Below are 24,416 nucleotides of genomic sequence, written 5' to 3' on the forward strand. Positions count from 1 at the left end.
AGTGAGCCACAGCTCCGTTTTTTTATGAAGTACGTCATAAAAATACAGTTTCTCCCTTTATTTCCCAAGAAAAGTAATCTCGGAGATCTAAATCTGGCGAAAAAGGTGGCAGTTTCGTACTAATTCATCTACCACGTCGTTTTTTGTGAACCAAGTGAGCCACAGCTCCGTTTTTTTATGAAGTACGTCATAAAAATACAGTTTCTCCCTTTATTTCCCAAGAAATGTAATCTCGGAGATCTAAATCTGGCGAAAAAGGTGGCAGTTTCGTACTAATTCATCTACCACGTCGTTTTTTGTGAACCAAGTGAGCCACAGCTCCGTTTTTTTATGAAGTACGTCATAAAAATACAGTTTCTCCCTTTATTTCCCAAGAAATGTAATCTCGGAGATCTAAATCTGGCGAAAAAGGTGGCAGTTTCGTACTAATTCATCTACCACGTCGTTTTTTGTGAACCAAGTGAGCCACAGCTCCGTTTTTTTATGAAGTACGTCATAAAAATACAGTTTCTCCCTTTATTTCCCAAGAAATGTAATCTCGGAGATCTAAATCTGGCGAAAAAAGTGGCAGTTTCGTACAACAACTTCAATAAAATCGTTTTTTGTGAACCAAATGAGTTAGAGCTCTGTTTTTTCATGAAATGCGTCATAAAAATACAGTTTATCGCTTGTTTTTACGAAAAAAATAATCTCGGGGATCTAAATCTGGCGAAAAAGGTGGCAGTTTCGTTCTACATCTTCAATAAAATCGTTTTTTGTGAACCAAATGAGCTAGAGCTCTGCTTTCTTTTTCTGGCTTACAAAATGTGTCCAATTTTGATGAAATAGATAAATGTAACATAATGTACAGGGTTTTTCACTTGTAAATTGAAAAAAAAAGAGTCGAAATGCTTCAGCAGAAGAAAGGCGCGTATAAATTCGACTAGAAGTCGATTCCAAATAAAAATCTCAATGTTTTTTCACGAATTTTTATTATTTAACGTTCAAATATGGAAAAATAACAGATATGGATTTTCCAATTGCGTTTTGACGTCTGTAACGAACCGAGCCATGGTGGCGCCGTCTATAATTCGATGATCCGCCGACGCGCTGACCGCTGCCACTTCTCGCGCCACCAAATTCCCCCCTACGTCGTACCTCGGTAGAATTTTGGATCTTCCTATCGCCATTATGGCGACTTGAGGCGGTAAAATGACGGGTTTCAAATGGGTACCGCCTATAGAGCCGATATTCGATATAGTGAAAGTGCCGCCTGTTAAATCTGTCGGGGAAAATTTGGCTTCTTTGCCGTTTTTGAGGAGTCGTTGAATTTCTTGGGAAATTTCGATGATCGATCGATTTTGTACGTCTTTTACGACGGGTACTGCGAGACCGAGCGGCGTGTCCATAGCTATACCTGAAAAAATCGATATTCAATTAAATATTTCAATTTTTCTTATCGAAAATCGAGTTTTCTTTTCGAGAAATTCGCCGCCTTGTATCTCGGAAATCTCATGGTACTATAAGTCGAGCAAACTTTTCGGTCGCCCCTCGTATATTTTCGAACAAGAAGTCGATAAAATTGACGAAAATTTCATTTTTTTTTTTTTGAGAAAATTTCTAAATCAAATTAATTCACGATTACCCCTCGTATCTAATAAAACGAAAATTCCTTTATTTCCATATATTTTCTTGAAAATTCCATCATTTATATCTATTTGACGAAAATTTCGTTATTTTCAAGAAAATTTCATTTAACTAAATTTCCAATTACCCCTCGTATCTAATAAAACGAAAATTCCGGTATTTCCATTCATTTTCTTAAACGTTCCTTCATTTTTATGTTTTTTCCACAAAATTTCATTTTTTCAAGAAAATGTCTTCATCAAATTAATTCACGACTACCCCTCGTATCTAATAAAACGAAAATTCCGGTATATCCATTCATTTTGTTGAAAATTCCATCATTTATATCTATTTGACGAAAATTTCGTTATTTTCAAGAAAATTTCATTAAACTAAATTTCCAATTGCCCCTCGTATCTAATAAAACGAAAATTCCGGTATTTCCATTCATTTTCTTAAACGTTCCTTCATTTTTATGTTTTTTCCACAAAATTTCATTTTTTCAAGAAAATGTCTTCATCAAATTAATTCACGATTACCCCTCGTATCTAATAAAACGAAAATTCCGGTATTTCCATTCATTTTCTTGAAAATTCTATCATTTATATCTATTTGACGAAAATTTCGTTATTTTCAAGAAAATTTCATTAAACTAAATTTCCAATTGCCCCTCGTATCTAATAAAACGAAAATTCCGGTATTTCCATTCATTTTCTTAAACGTTCCTTCATTTTTATATTTTTTCCACAAAATTTCATTTTTTCAAGAAAATGTCTTCATCAAATTAATTCACGATTACCCCTCGTATCTAATAAAACGAAAATTCCGGTATTTCCATTCATTTTCTTGAAAATTCCATCATTTCTATCTATTTGACGAAAATTTCGTTTTTTTCAAGAAAATTTCATTAAATTAAATTTTCAGTTGCCCCTCGTATCTAATAAAACGAAAATTCCATTATTTCCTTATATTTTCTTGAAAATTCCATCATTTTCATGTATATGAGAAAAATTTCATTTTTTTGAGAAAATTTCATTAAATTAAGTTTCCAATTAACCCTCGTATCTGATTAATAAATTTCGATATTTCCATATATTTTCTCAAAAGTTCCATTATTTCGATATATTTGACGAAAATTTCGTTTTTTTCAAGAAAATTTCATTAAATTAAATTTTCAGTTGCCCCTCGTATCTAATAAAACGAAAATTCCATTATTTCCTTATATTTTCTTGAAAATTCCATCATTTTCATGTATATGAGAAAAATTTCATTTTTTTGAGAAAATTTCATTAAATTAAGTTTCCAATTAACCCTCGTATCTGATTAATAAATTTCGATATTTCCATATATTTTCTCAAAAGTTCCATTATTTCGATATATTTTACGAAATTCATGTTTTTCAAGAACATTTCTTTATTAAATTAAATTTCCAATTGCCCCTCGTATATATCAAAATAGAAATTCCATTCTCATATCAATCATATCAATTTCCAAATCACCCCACGTATATATTAAAAAATAATTCGATTACTTCTTTTAATACTTAGTTGTTTTCTAGTCGCCCCTCGTATTTTATCCAAATGAATCTCATTTGTTGCATCAAAAAAATCAACGTCCCGAGTGCCCCTCGTTTTTTATTCAATTACATCTTATTTTTTTTTCATCAAATTTTCCAAATAATTTTCGTTCAAAAGTCAATTTCCCAAGTTCCCCTCGTATTTCATCGAAATTAATTCTATCTTCATAAAACTTTTCCAAATAATATTCTTCGAAAATCAATTTCAGAAGCGCCCCTCGTATTCCATTTAAAAAACTTTTCAAATAATTTTCTTCGAGGATCAATTTTGCAATAGACTCTCGTATTTTAAGAATATCATTTATTATTTTATCAAATTTTGGAAATAAATAATGTTCTGCGCAAATCAATTTCCAAATCATCCCTCGTATTTCTCGAAAATGGAAAAAAAAAATTACTAACCTATATTATGCCCACTATGATAAACAACGTGTTCGACATTCTCGTCGACCGAAGCATTAACGATCGGATATTTCCGTAAAGAATTCGATACGGCCTTGACCAAAAACGGCAACGGAGACATCTTCAAATCACGTTTACCTTTCAATAATTTTCTCAAATCGCTAATTTCCGTAAAATCGATATCGTCCCCGTAAACGAAATGTGGTATTTTAAGAGCTTCAGTCATCGTTTTTATCATCGTCTTCTTAAATCCTTTAATAGATTCGGTTCTATCGTTTCCCCCCGTATTAATATCGCTAGAAGATCGTTCCAGATATTTCTCTTTTTCCCCCGTATTAATATCACTAGTAGATCGTTCGAGGTATTTGAGAACGTCTTCTTTCAAAATCCTCCCGTTTCTACCTGTCGGTTTAATTTTATTCACATCGACGTTATATTCTTTAACCAATCTTCTTACCGAAGGTATACATAAAACAGAAGATTCTTCGGCTTCTCTAATTACTTCTTTCGTCGTTTCTTCTTCCTTTTCGTTAGAATCGGTTTCAATATCGACTAGAGGTCGTCCTACGTAAGCGGTTTCGTCTATGTTGTAATGCAATTTCGATATTACCCCGTCGTATCTACTCGTTATTGTAACTGATGCTTTGTCGCTCTGTACTTCGCAAATATCGTCGAATTGGGACACTTTATCGCCTTCTTTTACGAACCATTCTTTAATTAGTACTTCGCGAATACCTTCACCTATGTCCGATAAATTGAACGACACTTTACCGAATAGTTTATTGTAAATGTGTAAATTTCTACGATGATTTAACGTCGTTTTATTGAAAATTTTGCTGTAAATCAACATGGCGGTCGTCGTGTTGGTCGACACGTTACTAACATATTATTATGGTAAAATATTCTTATCTGTTTACACTTGTAACGAAAGGTTAAACGATTCAAAACTTGATTCGTTCTTATCGTTATTAAAAACTACATGCAAGTTTTTTTCGTTGGATTTTAACGTTCCATGAATTTAATTGAAGCTATTATGTGTTAATTTTTTTTATTAAGGACCATTGGTTTCAAACGAAAATTATTAAGGTTCAATGGAAGATACGACTATTTTTAATAAGGACCATTGGCTTCGAAATTGAAATCATTAAGGCTCAATGGAAGATACGCTTATTTTTATTAAGTACCATTGGCTTCGAATTGAAATCATTAAGGCTCAATGGAAGATACGATTTTTATTAAGGACCATTGGCTTTGAAATTTAAATCATTAAGGCTCAATGGAAGATACGCTTATTTTTATTAAGGACCATTGGCTTCGAATTGAAATCATTAAGGCTCAATGGAAGATACGATTTTTATTAAGGACCATTGGCTTTGAAATTTAAATTATTAAGGCTCAATGGAAGATACGATTATTTTTATTAAGTACCATTGGCTTCGAATTGAAATCATTAAGGCTCAATGGAAGATACGATTTTTATTGAGGACCATTGGCTTTGAAATTATTAAGGCTCAATGGAAGATACGATTATTTTTATTAAGTACCATTGGCTTCGAATTGAAATCATTAAGGCTCAATGGAAGATACGATTTTTATTGAGGACCATTGGCTTTGAAATTATTAAGGCTCAATGGAAGATACGCTTATTTTTATTAAGGACCATTGGCTTCGAATTGAAATCATTAAGGCTCAATGGAAGATACGATTTTTATTGAGGACCATTGGCTTTGAAATTATTAAGGCTCAATGGAAGATACGCTTATTTTTATTAAGGACCATTGGCTTCGAATTGAAAAAATTAAGGCTCAATGGAAGATACGATTATTTTTATTAAGGACCATTGGCTTTGAAATTGAAATTATTAAGGCTCAATGGAAGAAACGATCATTTTCATTAAGGACCAATGGTTTCAAACATGAATTATTAATGCTCAATGGAAGATACGATCATTTTTATTAAGGATCATTGATTTCAAACGAGAATTATTAAGGCCCAATGGTAGATTGAAAATATTTTTTAATGAAGATTAATTTGTTTTAAATCGTTATTTTGAAATGGAAATTATTAAGGCTAAGTAGTAAATTTGAATTTCTGTTTCGTTAAAGCCCATTGGTTTGAAATGTGTAAAATTCTGAGTTAATGGCAGATGAACCTTATTTTATTTAACATATTCACTTCGGGCTGGAGATTATTAAGGGTCAATGGTGGATTTAAAATATTTTCATAAAGCTCCATCGGCTACAAACGTATATCATTAAGGGTCAATGGTGGACTCGAATATTTTATCAATGGATTTCCAGTAATTATGATTGTATATTATTAAGGGTCAATGGGGGATGAAATATAGTTTCGTTAAGTATCATTGATCTTAAACGAGAATTATTAAGGGTCAATGATATATTTTTATTAAGGTCCATTGGTATGAAACGGGAATTATTAAGGGTCAATGGTAAATCGAATCATTTTTTTTTGTTGTTTGTTGAGGATTTTTAATTTTTTTTAGATTTCATTAAGGGTCAATGGTTGATGAAACATTTTTTATTTTTTTTTGAAGAAGCATTATTAAAAGTCAAGGGTGAACATTATTTAGTAAATGAATTATTAAGGGTCAATGGTGGAGAGGACATTCTTTTATTAAAATTAATTTCTTTTAATCGAAAATTATTAAGGGTCAAAGGTAATTTGGGCAAATTTTTCAATAAGGTTCATTGATTCAAAATGAGAATTTTTAAATTTTTTCAGATTTCATTAAGGGTCAATGGTTGATGAGACGTTTGTTATTTTTTTTAAAGAGACTTTATTAAGGGTCAATGGGTATTGAAACAATGTTTTTGCATCACTTTTGGTTATAAAAGGAAATTATTAAGGCTCGATGGTGAAAAGAATGTATCGTCAATAATTTTTCCGTATTCTATGCGTGTTTTTTCTCCGAATTGTGTTTTCTCGGTCTATTTGAGACAAACTGTATAATATCTCGCGTTAACTGAAGAATATTGAGAATTTTTCTCATATTGGGCGATATTTCAACGATGTAACACCGAGATAATGTTATCAGGTGACATTATAGATAACGATAACATGGAAATGATCCTATTTTTTATGGATCGCACTCTATAAATAGATTAATGAATTTGCGTACGAAAAACGAAAAATCGTAGATCAAAAAAAAACTGACCTACGTGTGAAAATGAATAAAAATCGCAGGGAAAGTTATTTTTGGCCGTGACACCTGGGTATTACGTCATCCTTTTATTTTTTTGGACGAGTATTCTCTGTGTGTATCATAGAGACAGTCGGTCTATTAATATTTAGATAAATCTCGAGATAAAACATTGAATTATTTGAATTTATTTTTATTTTTCGATTCGATCGTTATCAGGTGAGATTTTTTTTTTAATCGTTTTATAACATCTAATAATTCCATCTCGCATTATTTATTAGTCACGATTGGATATTTCGTAATTTCGGCCCGTAATCAAATTATAAATTTCAATACCCGTCGTGGTATATAGACCAGATAGCAATTGTTAATGATAATAATACGAAATATTCGATTTAATGAGGATCTTAATTATTAGAAAAATAACATTTATCGCAAATATTCCGCTCGTATTTTGTTAAAAACCAAAATAAGTCAAAACGTCGATTTTCGAAATTCTATCAGCAGAAAAACAAAAAAACTATTTACCGACAAAAAAAACGTATGAAAAGGTCTTACGAAAAAAATATAAATATATAGAAAAAATGCAATGTTCGTCTTGGTATATAGACCTCGTAGCGATGATTATTATCGGACTTATCACCTCGTATTTATTAGGATAAAATATGCGAGCGGAGATTTTTTAAATTTTGTATTTATCGGGTGCTAAACAATCCCGGTCGCCTAAATCGACCCCAGAACCATAGATAAATAATCGTTTTAGGTACATTTAAACTAGCTTTCGATCTTTTTTTGTAAATAAATTATTTTCAATATTTTTCAATCACTTTTCGACCTTTTTCCATAGATAAATATTTGTTTTTGGTTTATTTGAACCACTTTTCTATATTTTTCCATAGATAAATTATTTTTAGTATTTTTAAATCACTTTTCAATCTTTTTACAGAAAAAATTGTTTCCGGTACATTTAAACTACTCTTCGATGTATTTTTTCCATAGATAAATAATCGTTTCCGGTACATTTGAATTAAATTTCGATCGTTTTTACCATAGACAACGTATTTCTGGTAATTTTGAACTACGTTTCGATCATTATCCATGGATAAATTGTTTTCGTTACATTTGAACTACTCTTCGATGTATTTTTCCATACAAAAATTGTTTTAGATTTCCTTGAATTCATCTTGGATCATTTTTCATAGATAAACAATCTATTTTGGTACATTTGAACTAACTTCGATCGTTTTTTACCATAGAAACCGATTTCTGGTACTTTTGAACTACTTTTCGATCTCTTTCCATTGATAAATTATTTTCGGTATTTTTCAATCACTTTTCAACCTTTTTGCATAGATAAATATTTGTTTTCGGTTTATTTGAACTAATTTTTGGATATTTTTCCATAGATAAATTGTTTCAGTTTTCCTTGAATTCATCTTGGATCATTTTTCATAGATAAACAATCTATTCTGGTACATTTGAACTAACTTTCAATCGTTTTTTACCACAGAAACCGATTTCTGGTGCTTTTGAACTACTTTTCGATCTCTTTCCATTGATAAATTATTTTCGGTATTTTTCAATCACTTTTCAACCTTTTTGCATAGATAAATATTTGTTTTCGGTTTATTTGAACTAATTTTTGGATATTTTTCCATAGATAAATTACTTTTAGTATTTTTAAATCACTTTTCAATCTTTTTACAGAAATTGTTTTCGGTACATTTAAACTACTCTTCTATATATTTTTTCCATAGATAAATAATCGTTTCTGGTACATTTGAACTAACTTTCTATCGTTTTTGTTTCCATAGATTTCGATTTCAGATACTTTTGAACTACGTTTCGTTTATTACCTATAGATAAATTATTTTCGGTGTTTTTGATCTATTCCCATAGATAAATTGTTCTCGTTACATTTGAACTACTCTTCGATGTATTTTTTCCATAGAGAAATTATTTCAGATTTCCTTGAATTCATCTTGGATCATTTTTCATAGATAAACAATCTATTTTGGTACATTTGAACTAACTTTCGATCGTTTTTTACCATTGAAACCGATTTCTGGTACTTTTGAACTACTTTTCGATCTCTTTCCATTTATAAATTATTTTCGGTGTTTTAGAATCACTTTTTGTTTTTGGTTTATTTGAACTACTTTTCGATATTTTTTCATAGATAAATTATTTTTAGTATTTTTAAATCACTTTTCAATCTTTTTACAGAAAAAATTGTTTTCGGTATATTTAAACTACTCTTCTATATATTTTTTCCATAGATAAATAATCGTTTCTGGTACATTTGAACTAACTTTCTATCGTTTTTTTTTTTCATAGATTTCGATTTCAGGTACTTTTGAACTACGTTTCGATCATTATCCATAGATAAATTATTTTCGGTGTTTTAAAATCACTTTTTGACCTTTTCCCATAGATAAATTGTTCTCGATACATTTGAACTACTCTTCGATGTATTTTTTCAATAGAGAAATTGTTTCAGATTTCCTTGAATTTATCTTGGATCATTTTTCATAGATAAACAATCTATTCTAGTACATTTGAACTAACTTTCGATCGTTTTTTACCATAGAAACCGATTTCGACCTTTTTTCATAGATAAATTATCGTTTTAGATAAATATAAAAATATGTGAATATATAAAATTCAATGTCCGTTTCTGTATATAGTTAGCGTAGCGATGATTATTATCGGATTTATCACCTAGAATTTATCGAAAAAAAATATGTGAGTAGAGAATTTTTTGATCGTTTTATAGGAATGGTATTTATCCGTTGACTGCTTTCGGTGCTAAACAACCCCCGCCGCCCAGATCTAGGGCGATATCGCCGGAAATGGCGGAATCAGTCAAATCCGTCACCCCCGAACCCACCGACGTAGAAACTAGGAAAATTGTTAATATGATGTGTGATGTCAAATCCAAAGAAGAAAGCTGTGATTTATTGGTAAGTACAATTCGCGTGTCATTTTGACGTGTGGTCACAAGATGTTAGATCAAGTGCCCGGAGGACCATTGGACACAATTGAATCCACCATTGACCCTTAAAAATTCAAGATTAGAACACCAGATTGAAAAAAATTTAATCTACCAATGACCCTTAATAATTGTCTTTGAAGACTAATGGAATTTGATAAAAAAAAATTTATGTACCAATTATCCTTAATAAATTCAAATTAAAACATATAGACTTTATTAAATAATGTTTTAATCCACCATTGACCCTTAATAATTCCACTTGAAAATAAAATATTTCAAAATCTACCAATGACCCTTAATTATTCATGTTTAGAATTACTGTGTACAAACGAACATTGACCCTTAATAATCCAATTTTGACAAGTGTTTTTAAAAAGTTCTAAATTCACCATTGACCCTTAATATTTTTAAATTTAAGCAAATGGACTTTGATAATAAGGCTCAATGATGAATTTAGACATTTTTTTGAAACATTTTTATCAAAATAGGATTATTAAGGGTCATTGATCGATTGTAAATATTAATTTCGAACATGAATAATTAAGGGTAATTAGTAGATTATGAAATATTTTATTTTTTAGTGGGATTATTAAGGGTCAATGGTGAATTAAAACATTATTTAATAAAGTCTATTTGTTTTAATTTGAATTTATTAAGGGTCATTGGTAGATTAAATTTTTTTCAATCTGTTCTAATCTTGAATTTTTAAGGGTCAATGGTAGATTCAATTGTGTCCAATCAACATGAAAAATTAAGGGTAATTGGTAGATTTTGAAATATTTTATTTTCAAGTGGGATTATTAAGGGTCAATGGTGGATTGAAACATTCTCCATTCTTTTTAATTTGAATTTATTAAGGGTTAATGGTACATACATTTTTTTTATCAAATTCCTTCAAAGACAATTATTAAGGGTCGTTGTTAGAGTTGAATTATTTTTTATTTACTGATTTAATCTTGAATTTTTAAAGGTCAACGGTGGATTCAAACATTTTTTATTAAGGTCCATTTGTTTGAATCTAAAAATATTAAGGCTCAATGGTAATTTTTTGACACTATTTCTTTTAAAAAAGGATTCATTGGTTTTGAACGTGAATTATTAAGGGTCAATGATAGATTGGTAGGTGAAAAGTGTTTTTCTTTTTCAATTTTTTGCAGTTGACTATTGTACTACGTATGGATGATAAGATGAATAGGCAGTTAACCAGTTGTATATCGCCAGGAGACAACCCCAAGGTGTTAGCTCAGGAATTGGTCCATTACGGTTTTATAAATGAAGTAAGTAATAATCGCCATACGGTCGATATACACCTACGGGCGTATCTTTTTATATACGAAGGAAGACGTGGAATCGGAACGAATCTTTCGACGTTTCAATAGAGAAACGCCAATGTTTCGGTACACATTTGAACTACTTTTCGATTTTTCCAATGATTTACCCTCGATTTTGGTACATTTGAACTACTATTCGATTTTCCGCCATAGACAAAAGTTTTTTTGTTATCGCATAGTACGTTTTCGGTATTTTATGGTACATTTGAACTACTATTCCACTTTTGCAGAAATTATCGGTCTATTTTGGTACATTTGAACTACTATTCTATTTTTATCGGAAAACAGATTTGTTTTTGCTGCATTCGAACTATTCGATCTACTTCGAAAGACAAATGTTCGTTTTCCTTTATTTTTATGATGAAAATGCGTGATTTCGGTACTTTTGAACTACTTTTGGATCATTTTCCATAGATAAATCATTTCAAATCAATTTTCGATTTTTTTTTCATGGATAAATTGTTTTCGGTACGTTTGAACTACTTTTCGTTATATTTTTCGAAGAAAACGAATTTTCGGTGCATTTGAACTACTTTACGTGATATATTTCGAAGAAAACGAATTTCTGGTACTTATGAACTACTTTTGGATCATTTTCCATAGATAAATCATTTCAAATCAATTTTCGATTTTTTTTTCATGGATAAATTGTTTTCGGTACGTTTGAACTACTTTTCGTTATATTTTTCGAAGAAAACGAATTTTCGGTGCATTTGAACTACTTTACGTGATATATTTCGAAGAAAACGAATTTCTGGTACTTATGAACTACTTTTGGATCATTTTCCATAGATAAATCATTTCAAATCAATTTTCGATTTTTTTTTCATGGATAAATTGTTTTCGGTACGTTTGAACTACTTTTCGTTATATTTTTCGAAGAAAACGAATTTTCGGTGCATTTGAACTACTTTACGTGATATATTTCGAAGAAAACGAATTTCTGGTACTTTTGAACTACTTTTGGATCATTTTCCATAGATAAATTATTTTAAATCAATTTTCGATTTTTTTTCATGGATAAATTGTTTTCGGTACGTTTGAACTACTTTTCGTTATATTTTTCGAAGAAAACGAATTTTCGGTGCATTTGAATTACTTTACGTGATATATTTTGAAAAAAACGAATTTCTGGTACTTTTGAACTACTTTTGGATCATAGTCCACAGATAAATTATTTTAAATCAATTTTCGATTTTTTTTCATGGATAAATTGTTTTCGGTACGTTTGAACTACTTTTCGTTATATTTTTCGAAGAAAACGAATTTTCGGTGCATTTGAACTACTTTACGTGATATATTTCGAAAAAAACGAATTTCTGGTACTTTTGAACTACTTTTGGATCATTTTCCATAGATAAATCATTTCAAATCAATTTTCGATTTTTTTTTCATGGATAAATTGTTTTCGGTACGTTTGAACTACTTTTCGTTATATTTTTCGAAGAAAACGAATTTTCGGTGCATTTGAACTACTTTACGTGATATATTTCGAAGAAAACGAATTTCTGGTACTTATGAACTACTTTTGGATCATTTTCCATAGATAAATCATTTCAAATCAATTTTCGATTTTTTTTTCATGGATAAATTGTTTTCGGTACGTTTGAACTACTTTTCGTTATATTTTTCGAAGAAAACGAATTTTCGGTGCATTTGAACTACTTTACGTGATATATTTCGAAGAAAACGAATTTCTGGTACTTTTGAACTACTTTTGGATCATTTTCCATAGATAAATTATTTTAAATCAATTTTCGATTTTTTTTCATGGATAAATTGTTTTCGGTACGTTTGAACTACTTTTCGTTATATTTTTCGAAGAAAACGAATTTTCGGTGCATTTGAATTACTTTACGTGATATATTTTGAAAAAAACGAATTTCTGGTACTTTTGAACTACTTTTGGATCATAGTCCACAGATAAATTATTTTAAATCAATTTTCGATTTTTTTTCATGGATAAATTGTTTTCGGTACGTTTGAACTACTTTTCGTTATATTTTTCGAAGAAAACGAATTTTCGGTGCATTTGAACTACTTTACGTGATATATTTCGAAAAAAACGAATTTCTGGTACTTTTGAACTACTTTTGGATCATTTTCCATAGATAAATCATTTCAAATCAATTTTCGATTTTTTTTTCATGGATAAATTGTTTTCGGTACGTTTGAACTACTTTTCGTTATATTTTTCGAAGAAAACGAATTTTCGGTGCATTTGAACTACTTTACGTGATATATTTCGAAGAAAACGAATTTCTAGTACTTATGAACTACTTTTGGATCATTTTCCATAGATAAATCATTTCAAATCAATTTTCGATTTTTTTTTCATGGATAAATTGTTTTCGGTACGTTTGAACTACTTTTCGTTATATTTTTCGAAGAAAACGAATTTTCGGTGCATTTGAACTACTTTACGTGATATATTTCGAAGAAAACGAATTTCTAGTACTTATGAACTACTTTTGGATCATTTTCCATAGATAAATCATTTCAAATCAATTTTCGATTTTTTTTCATGGATAAATTGTTTTCGGTACGTTTGAACTACTTTTCGTTTTATTTTCCGAAGAAAACGAATTTCCGGTACATTTGAACTACTTTTCTTATTTTATAAATGATAGTTTTCGGTACATTTGAACTATTCTCACTGTATTTTTTTCGTTTTACATAAACGAATAATGTTTTTCGGCATTTTAATTTTCTTATATTTATTTTGTTATTCATAGACAAATAATCGTATGGTTTTTTCTTTTAGACGGACCGAGATAAGATAGCGAATTTAATAGAAGAGTCAATACAAAATTCGACGACATCCGGTAGCAGCAGTCCGACGCACGCGTTTCCCACTTTTCCCGCTATACCGCTATTGACGACGTTACCGCAACCGGTGCCCGTATTGGCGACGAATTCCTTACCTCCCCCCGTCGTCGTTACGACCCAAGTACCGATGCATTCTACCAGTTAGTGAACCGCCCCCTCGACGAAAAAAGAAGAAAAATTAATAATATAAATAATAATAATAATAATATGAATAATAATAGCCCCGGTTCCCCTTTATCGAAGAGGAGCCCCATTTCGGAGAAGACTGTTTTTTCGAGTAGCGCCGAGTCGCTCGCTAGTCAGGACACACCAACACACACATTCACACACACATACACAAACTCACCAACATACGCACGTGGTGGCCGCGCGTTTTAAATCTGTCTGTGATCGAACTAGAAGAAGAAATTTATATTTTAACAAGGAAAAATTGAAATTTGATCGACACTCGATTTGCGAACGGGACATCGGACTGTTTCTTTTTCTTTTCCTTTTTTTTTTTCGTTCAACAAATACTCGTAAATACATTTTCTATTTTTTTTTTTTTTAGATCCTTGAGACTGATATAAATTATTCGTTAGACAAACAGAAAAAGAAAAACAAGAAAAAGAAGAAAATTTCGTTATTTTTTTGCGAGACGTCCGTATAGCGAAACTGAAGGGACAATGAGCGTCCGGTACTTTCGAACTACTACGCAACCCTTTACCGTAGGTTCGCGCTACGTTCGAACTACTTTTCTATGTAACTGAAAGTTCGCGGTACGTTCGAACTACTTTTCGATGTAATTGTAAATTCGCGGTACGTTCGTACTACTTTCACCGAACAGACCGTGGAAAATGGACTCCACGGCCTGTTCGGTACGTTCGAACTACTTTTGCCCAGATGTACGGGGTCAATAGTAAATACGGAAAAACGAACGAATTGTCCTTATTATCCTTTCCATTTTGCGTGGTTTTCGTCTCGCGGGATTCGGACGGCGGGAGGGGGGGGGGTCGCTAAACGAAATAATCGATTATCGGATTATTATTATTATTTTTTTTTTCGATTTCGTTTTTCGAATTTACCAACGAATCGTTCGAAGACGACGAGTCTCCCTTCGCGGTTAACTTTTTCTCGCCTAAAAAAAAAGTTATTTTTGGCCCGAACGAAAAAAAATTTCGAATTTTTGGGACATAAACGGGATCATTGGAGGCGATTTTTGATCGTTTTTGTCCCAAGTTGTCTAGACGTTCACGTTTCAGGTCATTTCTAGTAAGGTGTTCAATTATTTTACCCGTTGACAGATTTTTCGATCTTATTCTCTGAGATGGACTGTTTTGTTCAAATTTTCGCATTTATTGTCCATTAGGATCACTTTTGTCCTAATCTATTCTCGATCCTTCATTGGATTATTTATTATCCCAAATTTTTTTCTCTCTCGAATCTATATTCGGATCCTTTTTGTCCCAAGTTTGCCCTCATTTTTCATTGGGGTCGTTTTTGTCCTAATTTATTCTCCAATTCCTCATTTGATTTCTTTTCCTCTCCCTCCACTCTATATTTGAATCCTTTTTGATGAAATTTCTATTTAATTTTTCATTGTGGTTGTTTTTATCCCAATTTCCTTTCTTAAATTCCTATTTGGATCCTTTTTATCCCACATTTTATCACTATGTTCTATATTTGTATCCTTTTTGCCCCAAATCTCCCCTCATTTTTCATTAGGCTTATATTTGCCTCTATTTTCTCCCTCAAATCCTCATTTGCATCCCTTTTGTCCCAAATTTTTCCTTATTGATTTTACTTTGGGATCGTTTTCCTCTATTTTTTCCCTCCTGCGGGATTTTCTAACCGCATCTGTTTTTCCTTGGGATCGTTCAGTTCCATTTTCGTTTTTGTAAAAGTTTTCAACCAAATTTCTTTGGGTCCACGATATTTTTCTTCCGATTTGGGGTCATTTCGTCCCAATTTTTTTTGACGGAGTTTTCATAGAATTATTTTGGATCGAGAATATTTAGGGTGATTTTGGGAACGTTTTTTTCCGAATTTCATCACAATTTCTGTTTTGGCGAGGTTTTTGATCAAATTCATAAGGATCGAGGATATTCGGGGTCAATTTATCCAAATGTTAACCTCGGCGGTGTTTTTGCACCGATTTATTAAGTTCCACTAATATAGTGATCGATTTTATTTCGATTTTCGTTTATTTTCGAGATTTTCGAGTTCGTCGGGTATAAAATTACGTCGCACCCTCGTATAAATGGTACGAATGTTTTTTGTTCGTTCGAGCTACGCTCCCCCGTGAATATAAAATAGGTGTACATAGTTTGAAATGAATAAATAAAAAAAATTGATAGCCTTGTACGAAAGTAAACAAAAAAATTGTAGATATCGAATTTTTTTATCGAAAAAAAAACTATATATACACAGTGACATAAAAAAACAACAACAAAATACTTAGAAGTAAGAAAATAATTATTATTTATTATAACGCATTGAATTTAGTGAAAAAAAAACAAATGGAAAAAGAAGAACTCTACCGGTAGAAATTTTTTTTATTCGTCGCCACTCTGTATATTATCGTAATCGAAATAATTTACCGCCGCCTCCCGTAAGTAATATCCCCGTTAAAACTCCTTATAATCTAATCTTGTAATTAATTTTTCGAATTTTGATTTATTTTTTCAATTTTTCACGGAAATATTTTTGTCGGGCAGTATAATTTCGACTCATCGTTTATATATAAAAATTTCTACCGGTTTCCGTAGAGGCCCCATGTGATATTGAGCTCAAAATTAGTTCGGCCCAAGCTGATTAGTTTAATTATTTTTTTTTGCCGAAATTCAAACGAAAAAAATATTTTGAGTTTATACTACAATACAAAAAAAAATTACAACTTACAGGATTTGTTATTTATTACGTTTTTTTATTTAAGTAATAAATGTTATATTTTCCTAATGCTCGATTTGTTTGTTTTAATTCGATTTCTTACTGTCGAACAAACAAGAAGAAAATATGTTGATGCATATCAATTTTCCGGTCGGAGATACAGTTTCCTAGAAAACCCAATTTTCATTACTTTTCCCCACTCCTTAATAAATTTCTAGACCAGAAAATGATGACATTCTCATGTCGAAGGAAACCCCGAGTGAAATTTTACCGAAATCTGAGGAATTTTTTTTTCATCTTATTGAAAATTTGAAAAAATGACATATTTTGAGAGTATTTAGAAAACCACGAGGTATCACGTATATTTTTATCGGGTTTTTCAAAAATCAGCTACACGCAGCGCCATCTGATAGATAATACCAAAACTTTACCCTCCAATCTGCTGTAAAGTAGGAAATTAGAAAATTATATGATGTAGTTTAGACATTCTGTAATAGAGGGCGCATCAGGTATAATTCTAATGATCCTCCATTATTCTTTAATAGAGGCATCGCTACCTGTACGAAAATAACCAAACATTATTCCCCAATCTACTTTAATGTAGGAAATTATTATTATTATTATAGTCCTCCATTTTAATTTCGTTTTTTAATACGCGCACTGCCATCTGTTCGATGATAATAAAACTACACTCTTAAATCTACTGTACAGTGACAAATTGGTAGGATATAAGATGTAGTTCGGATATTCTGCATTAGAGGGCACACTCGATATGATCCGGATACAAGAATAGTTCACCAATAGGATTGATCAATCCCATAAGACGTACATACGCCAATTCTTGAGCCAAGGTCAAGTGATGCTTACGTCACCTGCAGACCTCGACGGCTTGTTTACCATTTACGCTGTGTGGTATTGCTTGTGTTTTTGTTAATTCGAAAAGGTCGTACAAGTGATTGAAGAGTTGGAAATTCGTTTTTTACTTAGTTCTACGTTTTAAAAACTATTATTTGTGTGTATTATATATGTGGAGAATAGTGAACAAAGACAATATTATTGTTTAAGGCAAAATAATCTTGTGAGACTTTCAAGGGTAGGTAAAAATGTTTTGTTATATTAAAGCTGGATTTAAATAGCAAAATAAAAATTAAAATCCAAGTCAGTTACTGGCTGAAAGAAAACCAGCTGAGCAGAAATGACAATTTAATTGGCTTATTTAAATTTCTATTCTTTATACACCACAATAAAAAATTAAAAAAATGGGCGAATCATAACAGCGTTTTTGGTCGGTTGGTTTGCATTTGTCCAGCAACTAATCTAGATTTTTATTTTACTTTTTTTTGCTAAATGAAACTTTGTTTGTTTGATTTTAGTGCATGTAGTATATGTCCAAAAATCAAAATGCCTGGTACACGTTGTGCTGTGTATGGTTGTGGTAATACTTATAAAACAAGGCAGCAAGAACATGAATATTTTATATTTCATCGGTTTCCCTAAGCTAAAGATCTTGTTTCCCAAACTATGAGAAAAGAATGGATATTACGATGCAAACGGGAAGATAAATTTAACCCTGATACTAGCTACATCTGCTCAGTTCATATCACAGAAAAGGATTATGAAAGAGACTTACAGAATGAATTATTAGATTGGTGAATTATTTAATTGTTTAGTGTAATAGTTTATAGCTTTCAAAGTCTATACTGTCCCAAAATGATTTTGGTAATGAAATTTAGTAAGTCAATTTGTTCATAAATATATATAATATGTATATGTATTTTAGGTTTACTACTACGAAAAATATTGAAAAAAACCGCTGTTCCTACTTTGGGATTGTATTCAAAAAAATCAACAAGTGAAGCTAGTAGTTCAAGCATCAGTTCCAGTTCAAAATTACTCATTGACAGATTTCTACCTATCTCTTTATTTTATATATATCTGATATTTTATTATTTTTCTTAAATTTAATAATTTAGATTATTATTAGAAATATTTTTCATAAATCAGTTTAAATCATTTCATTTGTTTTTACTTTTTAATTTTTAGTTTAAAGTTTGTTAATGGCTTCTGTTTTACTAATTATAAAATACAGATCATTTTAAAAAATAATTCATTTTCTTTAATTTCTTTTCTTCATTGTATACCTATTATAAATGGAACTTAAAATTAACTGAATAATTGGAAATTGGATTTTAAATTAATATTAATTCATAATAATGAATAAAACTTAAAAAAATAACTGTATTTTTGTTAAAATTGGCCTTTAAACTCATCAAATAGTCTAGCTCAAAAAAGAGTTAAGACCGGTCGAGGTCTGCAGGTGACGTCACGTATGGCGATTTTTCGCACGCACATGGCAGACACATTCAGTTTATTGAGCAATCCTATTGGTGAACTATTCTTGATCCGGATAGTCCTCCATTACCCCATCTTACTTTTATGTACGTGCAGCGCCATCTGTTTGACAATACCCGAACTTTTGTCGACAATCTACTAAACAGTAGGAAACTAGTAGAATTAAAGATATAGTTGGGCATTTATGACATAGAGGGCGCACCCAGTATTATTGTGATCAGAATATTGAATTACACTCTTAATAATGACGTAAAACTGTGGGAAAAAAGCTAATTATTGAAAAGAAAATTTTTCTAATTTAATAATCGATATATTTACAACGATAAAAACAATAAACAAATTCCTCGTAATATACGGGGCGTGAAAAAATTTCCAATACACCAAAAGAAAAAAACATCGTCTCCATTCATAACCGATAGTATACGAGGGACAATCGATAATTCAATTCCAATCTTCTTCGTCCCAATCCGCGTTCATTTCCGTATCGATAACATCGAGTTTTTTACTGATTTCTTCTTTATCGACAAGGAAAGTATTCGAATTATCGATTATAGGTTCCATGTCTTCGAAAAAATTAATCTCCTCGATTTTTTCCTCTTCGAACGATCGATTCTTTATATCCAATCGCGATATATCCGGTATCGATTTATCAGCTATCGATTTATCTGATATCGATTCGTTCTTATCGATAATTCGATTTTCTTCGTTATCCCAATCCTCCCAATTATTATCGGAATCTTCGGTCGACGTTTCGCCTTCTTCGCCGTCCGGTCTCGGTCTTTCCGGTAACGGGACGACGCGGTGATTCGAAACGTCGACGGTGAGTTCGCGATTTTTCGTATATTCCCGGGCGGGTCTACCGTCGGTGAAAAATTTCGCTCTTTTACCGCCTATCACCGTAGCCGAACCCAAAATCGGTACCAAGATGGCGAGTGTTTTAAGGGTTAGAGATACTAGATGATCGTCGGTGTCTTTGATACCGACCAGGAGCTGAAAAAGAAGAAGACGTTAAGACGAACATGAGCGGGCGAGGATAGAGTGGTGGGAGGCGTAAATATTACCTCTGGTAGGATTTTCTTTTGGAGATCTTCCTTGGTGAACGTGCCCATGTACTTCGGAAAGAATGATAATAGATACGAGCGGATCTCGCGATCTCTAACTTTGAATATTTCTATCAATTTGTGACAGAGATGTTTCTTGAACGTTTCAGTTGAAAATAGGTGGGGGTTTTTGTCTTCCGAGTCTAGAAAAAAAAACAATCAAAAACAACGATTTCCAAGAAATTAACTCTTCTAGACTCTATATTCGCCAGATTTAGTCCCCGCGGAATATTATTTCATTCAAATTACCAAACAATCGATATTTGGGAAAGAAAAAATCGATTTTTTCATAAGAATCGATTGAAAGATGAAATCGAAAAAATTTCTAAGAATATGTAAAAAAAAGAAGAAGAAACAGTTATTGATTTAGAAAAAGAAGAAACTGGAAAAATCATTAACTCAGAAAAAAAAAGAAAACAGAAAACTTCACGTAAAAAAGGAGAAACTCTTGTTAGTAGTTAAAAAAGAAGAAGAAATGAAAACTGATTTAGAAAAAGAAGAAACTGAATAAAGCATTCAATTAGAAAAAAGAGGAAATGATTTGAAAAATAAGAAGAAACTTTTTGTAGTGATTATAAAAAAGAAGAAAAATAAAAAATTGTCATAACTGATTGAAAAACAAAAGAATAGCAAATGCTGTAAATAAATGAAATGAATAAATAAATTTACTAACATAAAAACTCACCGGTCCGAGGAGAGAGCAGAAGCGGCAGCAAAGTAACTTGAGCAGTCTTATCCAAAAACACCATTCTGGATAACAACAATCCACTTAACCTCGACGCCACAACTTCCTCTTCGAAATCAAACAATTTCTCTGCTAAATCTTGAAAAAACCCCGTTTTCTCCGTATCGCTTTTTAAAGGCAATTCCACAAGGAAAGAATGAATCTCGATGAATCTGTGATTGAAAAAATCCTCTTCTAATATCGTTTTAAAAGTCGGTCTTTTCGTAACGTCCGCATTCATTAGATTTGATTTACAGAAATCCATAAAAATCAATACAACATCGTCCGTAATCGATTTCAAAACATCAATAGCTAATGATCCGAAAGCATACAAATCCACACAATCTTTCCTACGTAAATCTCCAACCGGATCTGAATATTCCCTATTATTTTTTATTTTATTCAAATAATCACAATTTAGATCTGTATAATTACAGAGATATTCCATGCCCCCCAATTTCCAATCGCCTTCTTTCGTTACGTAAATAGAAGACATACGAACATTATTATGCGAAACCCCATTCGAATGTAAGAAATCCAAAGCTTTCAAAATCGAATGTAACCCGATCGATATTTGTAAAAAATCTAATTTCGAAAGTACACGAGACAACGGGGTTACTTCTTCGACGGCGAGATGAAATTTCGAATTCAACTGCCATGAAGTTATGTATTTAACGATGCACGGGTGGCGGTAGATCATTAAATGCTGTAAATAAATACGTTAAAATCGACTAACCTGCATAAACGATGTTTATTATACCTTCGCGTTAGCTTCAAGTGGGGCACCATTTCCCATAACCTCACTTATAAATACTGTTAAGTATAACTCTTGATCGAATATTACAGCTGAATGTTGCGTCCAATAATCACATACTTCTACAGCTTTTTCATTTATATCGATATCGGGTATATTTGAATAATTATTACCCATTTTTTAATAATATATTACTATTTACTTTGACATTACGTTATTCTTCCTCTTCTACTAAATTTTAATGACCTCGCCAACAATAAGCAAAAAGCAATAAACTTTTTATTATTTAGATTCTATATATTTTTTATATAAACCAAGTTATTTTAAACTTTTCAATAAATTATTTAATTATTAATAAAACCAGGCAATAAATATAAATAATAACTGAAAATAAATATACACAAGAGTACTGAAGAGTATAAGTTTTTTGCACTACTTGAAGAACGCTCCTCTCTTCTTTTTTAACACGATTGACGTTTTATTAATCAGATGACAGTGCAAACAATATAACCTTTTTTGACATTGATAATTTTGGATAAAAAATTATTCAAGAATGTCTGCAATATATCATAATACAATGGCTGCATTGGACAAAATAGTTCCGCCAAAATTACAACCTCTATGGACCCATCCTGCTGGTAAATATTAAAAAAACAATCATTTTACGATGTTAATTATAATTTGTTTATTAGGACCTAAAACTGTATTTTTTTGGGCCCCGTTGTTCAAATGGGTGAGTTATATTACAATTAACTGTATATCTGCAGCGGAACTATTTCTATTTTTTAGGGTTTAGTTATAGCTGGTATAGCGGATTTACAAAGACCAGCAGATTCCATTAGCCCTTCACAGAGTGGGGCTTTGCTTGCCACTGGTCTTATATGGTCGAGATATTCATTAGTTATAATACCAAAAAATTATTCTTTGTTCAGTGTTAATATGTTTGTGGCTCTAACTCAAAGTTACCAAATGTACAGGGCGTTAAGGTGAGTGGAAACATCTATTTTTAATTTGAACCAATTTACTTAGAAAACATTCTAATTACTACCTATTTGCCTCTAGAAACATTAGACGTTGTTATTTCGGGGATTTTCAATACCTATACGGACGTTTATATTACGGGGGATCGTCTAAAAGTTCTTTTTGACTTGAAAATGCCAAGTCCTCATTTGTTTTCAAAATCTAGTTAAAAACCATTTAAATATTCATTTATTCGCCTTTGGAAACATTAGTCGTTGTTATTGCGAGGATTTTCGATACCTATAGAGACGTTAATGCTATAAGGGGGCGTCGAAATGTATCAATTGACTTGGAAATGTGAATTCTTTGTTTATTATTGGAAGTCTACTTAAAAACCATTCAAATATCCAATCATTTGCTTCTAGAAACATACGTTGTTGCTATGTCAGGAATTTCTGATATCTGTACAGACATTAATGTTACAGGGGGGCGTCTAAAAGTGTGAATTGTATATTTATAGTAAAATAACGATTGAAATGTCTCTTTTTGTCCCTGTAAGTATTTTTCTTCATCGTTTTATGTATATTCGAAGTTTAAACATTTTTTATACTACGGGGGTGCGTCGAAAATTGCCTATCAGTTCTTGATTCTTACGCGCGTAAACGACATTCAATTTTTTGTTGTAGCTACCAAAACCAAATGAAAAATAAAGCTTCCTCAGAAAAATGAAGGAATAGAGATCATATAGATAAAATTTTTATTGTAAATATCTTAATTCTAATAGAAAATTCAATTAAAATGTAATTAAATGCTCAATAAAGGAAATAGTTATGTTTTTCTTTGTTTTTGTATCCTATTTAACACGTTTTTGATGTTTTTTCAACGTTTTTACCATTTTTGGTAGTCGAAAATATAATTTTTTGAATTTTTTATTCACGTTTAAGTTTCTAAGCAAGTACAATTTAAAAACAATGGTTAAAAAGTTGCGTAAAAGATAAAATAATGTTGAAAATAATACAGGATGTTAGTGGGATGTGAAAAAAATACCCAAAACTACTGGTTTTCATATCATCGCTTTCGTTATGCAAAAAACGAGGATGTGGTTCTATGTTATCATACTGATTAAATTTTATGGTTCAAAATGTTTATTATACAGTTAATAACTGTGAAAATGGGTGATAAAGACTTTTTTTTATTAAATTATCAAGAATTAACTGCTTTTTTACTAAAGGTTTGTTTATATAACATTAATATATTATTAGGTCTATTATTACAAATTTTATATTGAAAAGTAGAAGAAAACGTACAGGAAATATACTAAAAATACAATTAAATAAATAAAACACAAAATTTCAGCAATTAAAGAAACATTATGTTGTGAAACGAGCTCTCGAGTTATTGTAAACTATATTAAAACACTATGTATATAGAAACAATACTTATTTTTTCTACTAAAATGAAAAAAATCGACTACTAAATATATTATCATCTAAATCAAACCCGTATTCACTACAAACTTATAAAATAAAATAAAAATTTCCAAATCTTAACCTCACTTTATTGTTTTCTCAACTATATGAATTATAATTAAAATTAGACTTACTTTTATATTTCCACGTATATGTTTCAACTCGTATTTCCGAAAAACACCATAACTTTTTATAATTCAAACATACAATACATTAAAAACACCATATGAACACATATTTATTATTTTATATAAATAATTGTTTTATATACGACGTTAGAAGCGTTCTTCT

General features: G+C 31.0%; 4 protein-coding genes and 1 long non-coding RNA gene across 7 annotated transcripts in view; 3 read left to right on the forward strand and 2 right to left on the reverse strand.

Annotated features, from left to right (window-relative positions):
* The window catches only part of LOC130443302 (nuclear receptor-binding protein homolog), a 45,800-nt gene extending 31,724 nt beyond the window's left edge, over nt 1-14,076 (forward strand). The window contains exons 8-10 of the mRNA XM_056777867.1: nt 9,520-9,706; nt 10,896-11,015; nt 13,834-14,076. Of these exons, the coding sequence (XP_056633845.1) occupies nt 9,520-9,706; nt 10,896-11,015; nt 13,834-14,043 (517 nt within the window). The 3' untranslated portion in view covers nt 14,044-14,076. The remainder of the gene's footprint in view (nt 1-9,519; nt 9,707-10,895; nt 11,016-13,833) is intronic.
* On the reverse strand, nt 957-4,557 carry LOC130443303 (lipoamide acyltransferase component of branched-chain alpha-keto acid dehydrogenase complex, mitochondrial). The gene is made up of 2 exons (XM_056777869.1): nt 3,584-4,557; nt 957-1,396 (listed from the first exon to the last, which is right to left on the reverse strand). Exons 1-2 carry the CDS (start codon nt 4,431-4,433, stop codon nt 984-986), a joined length of 1,263 nt encoding a protein of 420 aa, XP_056633847.1. The 5' UTR covers nt 4,434-4,557; the 3' UTR covers nt 957-983.
* A 3,567-nt stretch (nt 14,077-17,643) lies between the features above and the next one.
* LOC130443304 (uncharacterized) lies at nt 17,644-19,002 on the forward strand. 2 transcript variants are annotated; one of them, XR_008909838.1, is made up of 2 exons: nt 17,644-18,485; nt 18,547-19,002. It is a non-coding gene; the product is annotated as an uncharacterized LOC130443304 (long non-coding RNA). The 2 variants fall into 2 exon arrangements; XR_008909839.1 differs by having other exon boundaries at nt 17,644-18,415.
* Nucleotides 19,003-19,396: 394 nt separating this feature from the next.
* LOC130443305 (protein-associating with the carboxyl-terminal domain of ezrin) lies at nt 19,397-24,394 on the reverse strand. Of its 2 annotated transcripts, XM_056777871.1 has the most exons (5): nt 24,260-24,394; nt 21,703-21,942; nt 20,904-21,648; nt 20,180-20,361; nt 19,397-20,108 (listed from the first exon to the last, which is right to left on the reverse strand). In XM_056777871.1, the coding sequence occupies exons 2-5, from the start codon at nt 21,871-21,873 to the stop codon at nt 19,560-19,562; spliced, it is 1,647 nt and encodes a 548-aa protein (XP_056633849.1). In that variant the 5' UTR covers nt 21,874-21,942; nt 24,260-24,394; the 3' UTR covers nt 19,397-19,559. The 2 variants fall into 2 exon arrangements, with proteins under 2 accessions (XP_056633849.1, XP_056633848.1); XM_056777870.1 differs by lacking the exon at nt 24,260-24,394 and having other exon boundaries at nt 21,703-22,054.
* Nucleotides 22,196-23,491, forward strand: LOC130443306 (mitochondrial pyruvate carrier 2-like). Its single transcript, XM_056777872.1, has 4 exons — nt 22,196-22,334; nt 22,389-22,429; nt 22,486-22,682; nt 23,343-23,491. The coding sequence occupies exons 1-4, from the start codon at nt 22,250-22,252 to the stop codon at nt 23,383-23,385; spliced, it is 366 nt and encodes a 121-aa protein (XP_056633850.1). The 5' UTR covers nt 22,196-22,249; the 3' UTR covers nt 23,386-23,491.
* Nucleotides 24,395-24,416: the final 22 nt, after the last annotated feature.

The sequence above is a fragment of the Diorhabda sublineata genome, chromosome 4 (assembly GCF_026230105.1).
Source record: "Diorhabda sublineata isolate icDioSubl1.1 chromosome 4, icDioSubl1.1, whole genome shotgun sequence".
NCBI lineage: Eukaryota > Metazoa > Arthropoda > Insecta > Coleoptera > Chrysomelidae > Diorhabda > Diorhabda sublineata.

Coding starts and splice junctions, on each gene's coding strand:
- LOC130443303 (XM_056777869.1), bottom strand. CDS start 4,433: ATGTTGATTTACAGCAAAATTTTCAATAAAACGACGTTAAATCATCGT. Junction 1,397..3,583: donor TCATAGTGGGCATAATATAG/GTTAGTAATTTT, acceptor CGATTTTTTCAG/GTATAGCTATGGACACGCCG.
- LOC130443305 (XM_056777871.1), bottom strand. CDS start 21,873: ATGGGTAATAATTATTCAAATATACCCGATATCGATATAAATGAAAAA. Junction 21,649..21,702: donor CACTTGAAGCTAACGCGAAG/GTATAATAAACA, acceptor ATTTATTTACAG/CATTTAATGATCTACCGCCA. Junction 20,362..20,903: donor TCTGCTCTCTCCTCGGACCG/GTGAGTTTTTAT, acceptor TTTTTTTTCTAG/ACTCGGAAGACAAAAACCCC.
- LOC130443306 (XM_056777872.1), top strand. CDS start 22,250: ATGTCTGCAATATATCATAATACAATGGCTGCATTGGACAAAATAGTT. Junction 22,430..22,485: donor GGGCCCCGTTGTTCAAATGG/GTGAGTTATATT, acceptor TCTATTTTTTAG/GGTTTAGTTATAGCTGGTAT. Junction 22,683..23,342: donor CAAATGTACAGGGCGTTAAG/GTGAGTGGAAAC, acceptor TTTTTGTTGTAG/CTACCAAAACCAAATGAAAA.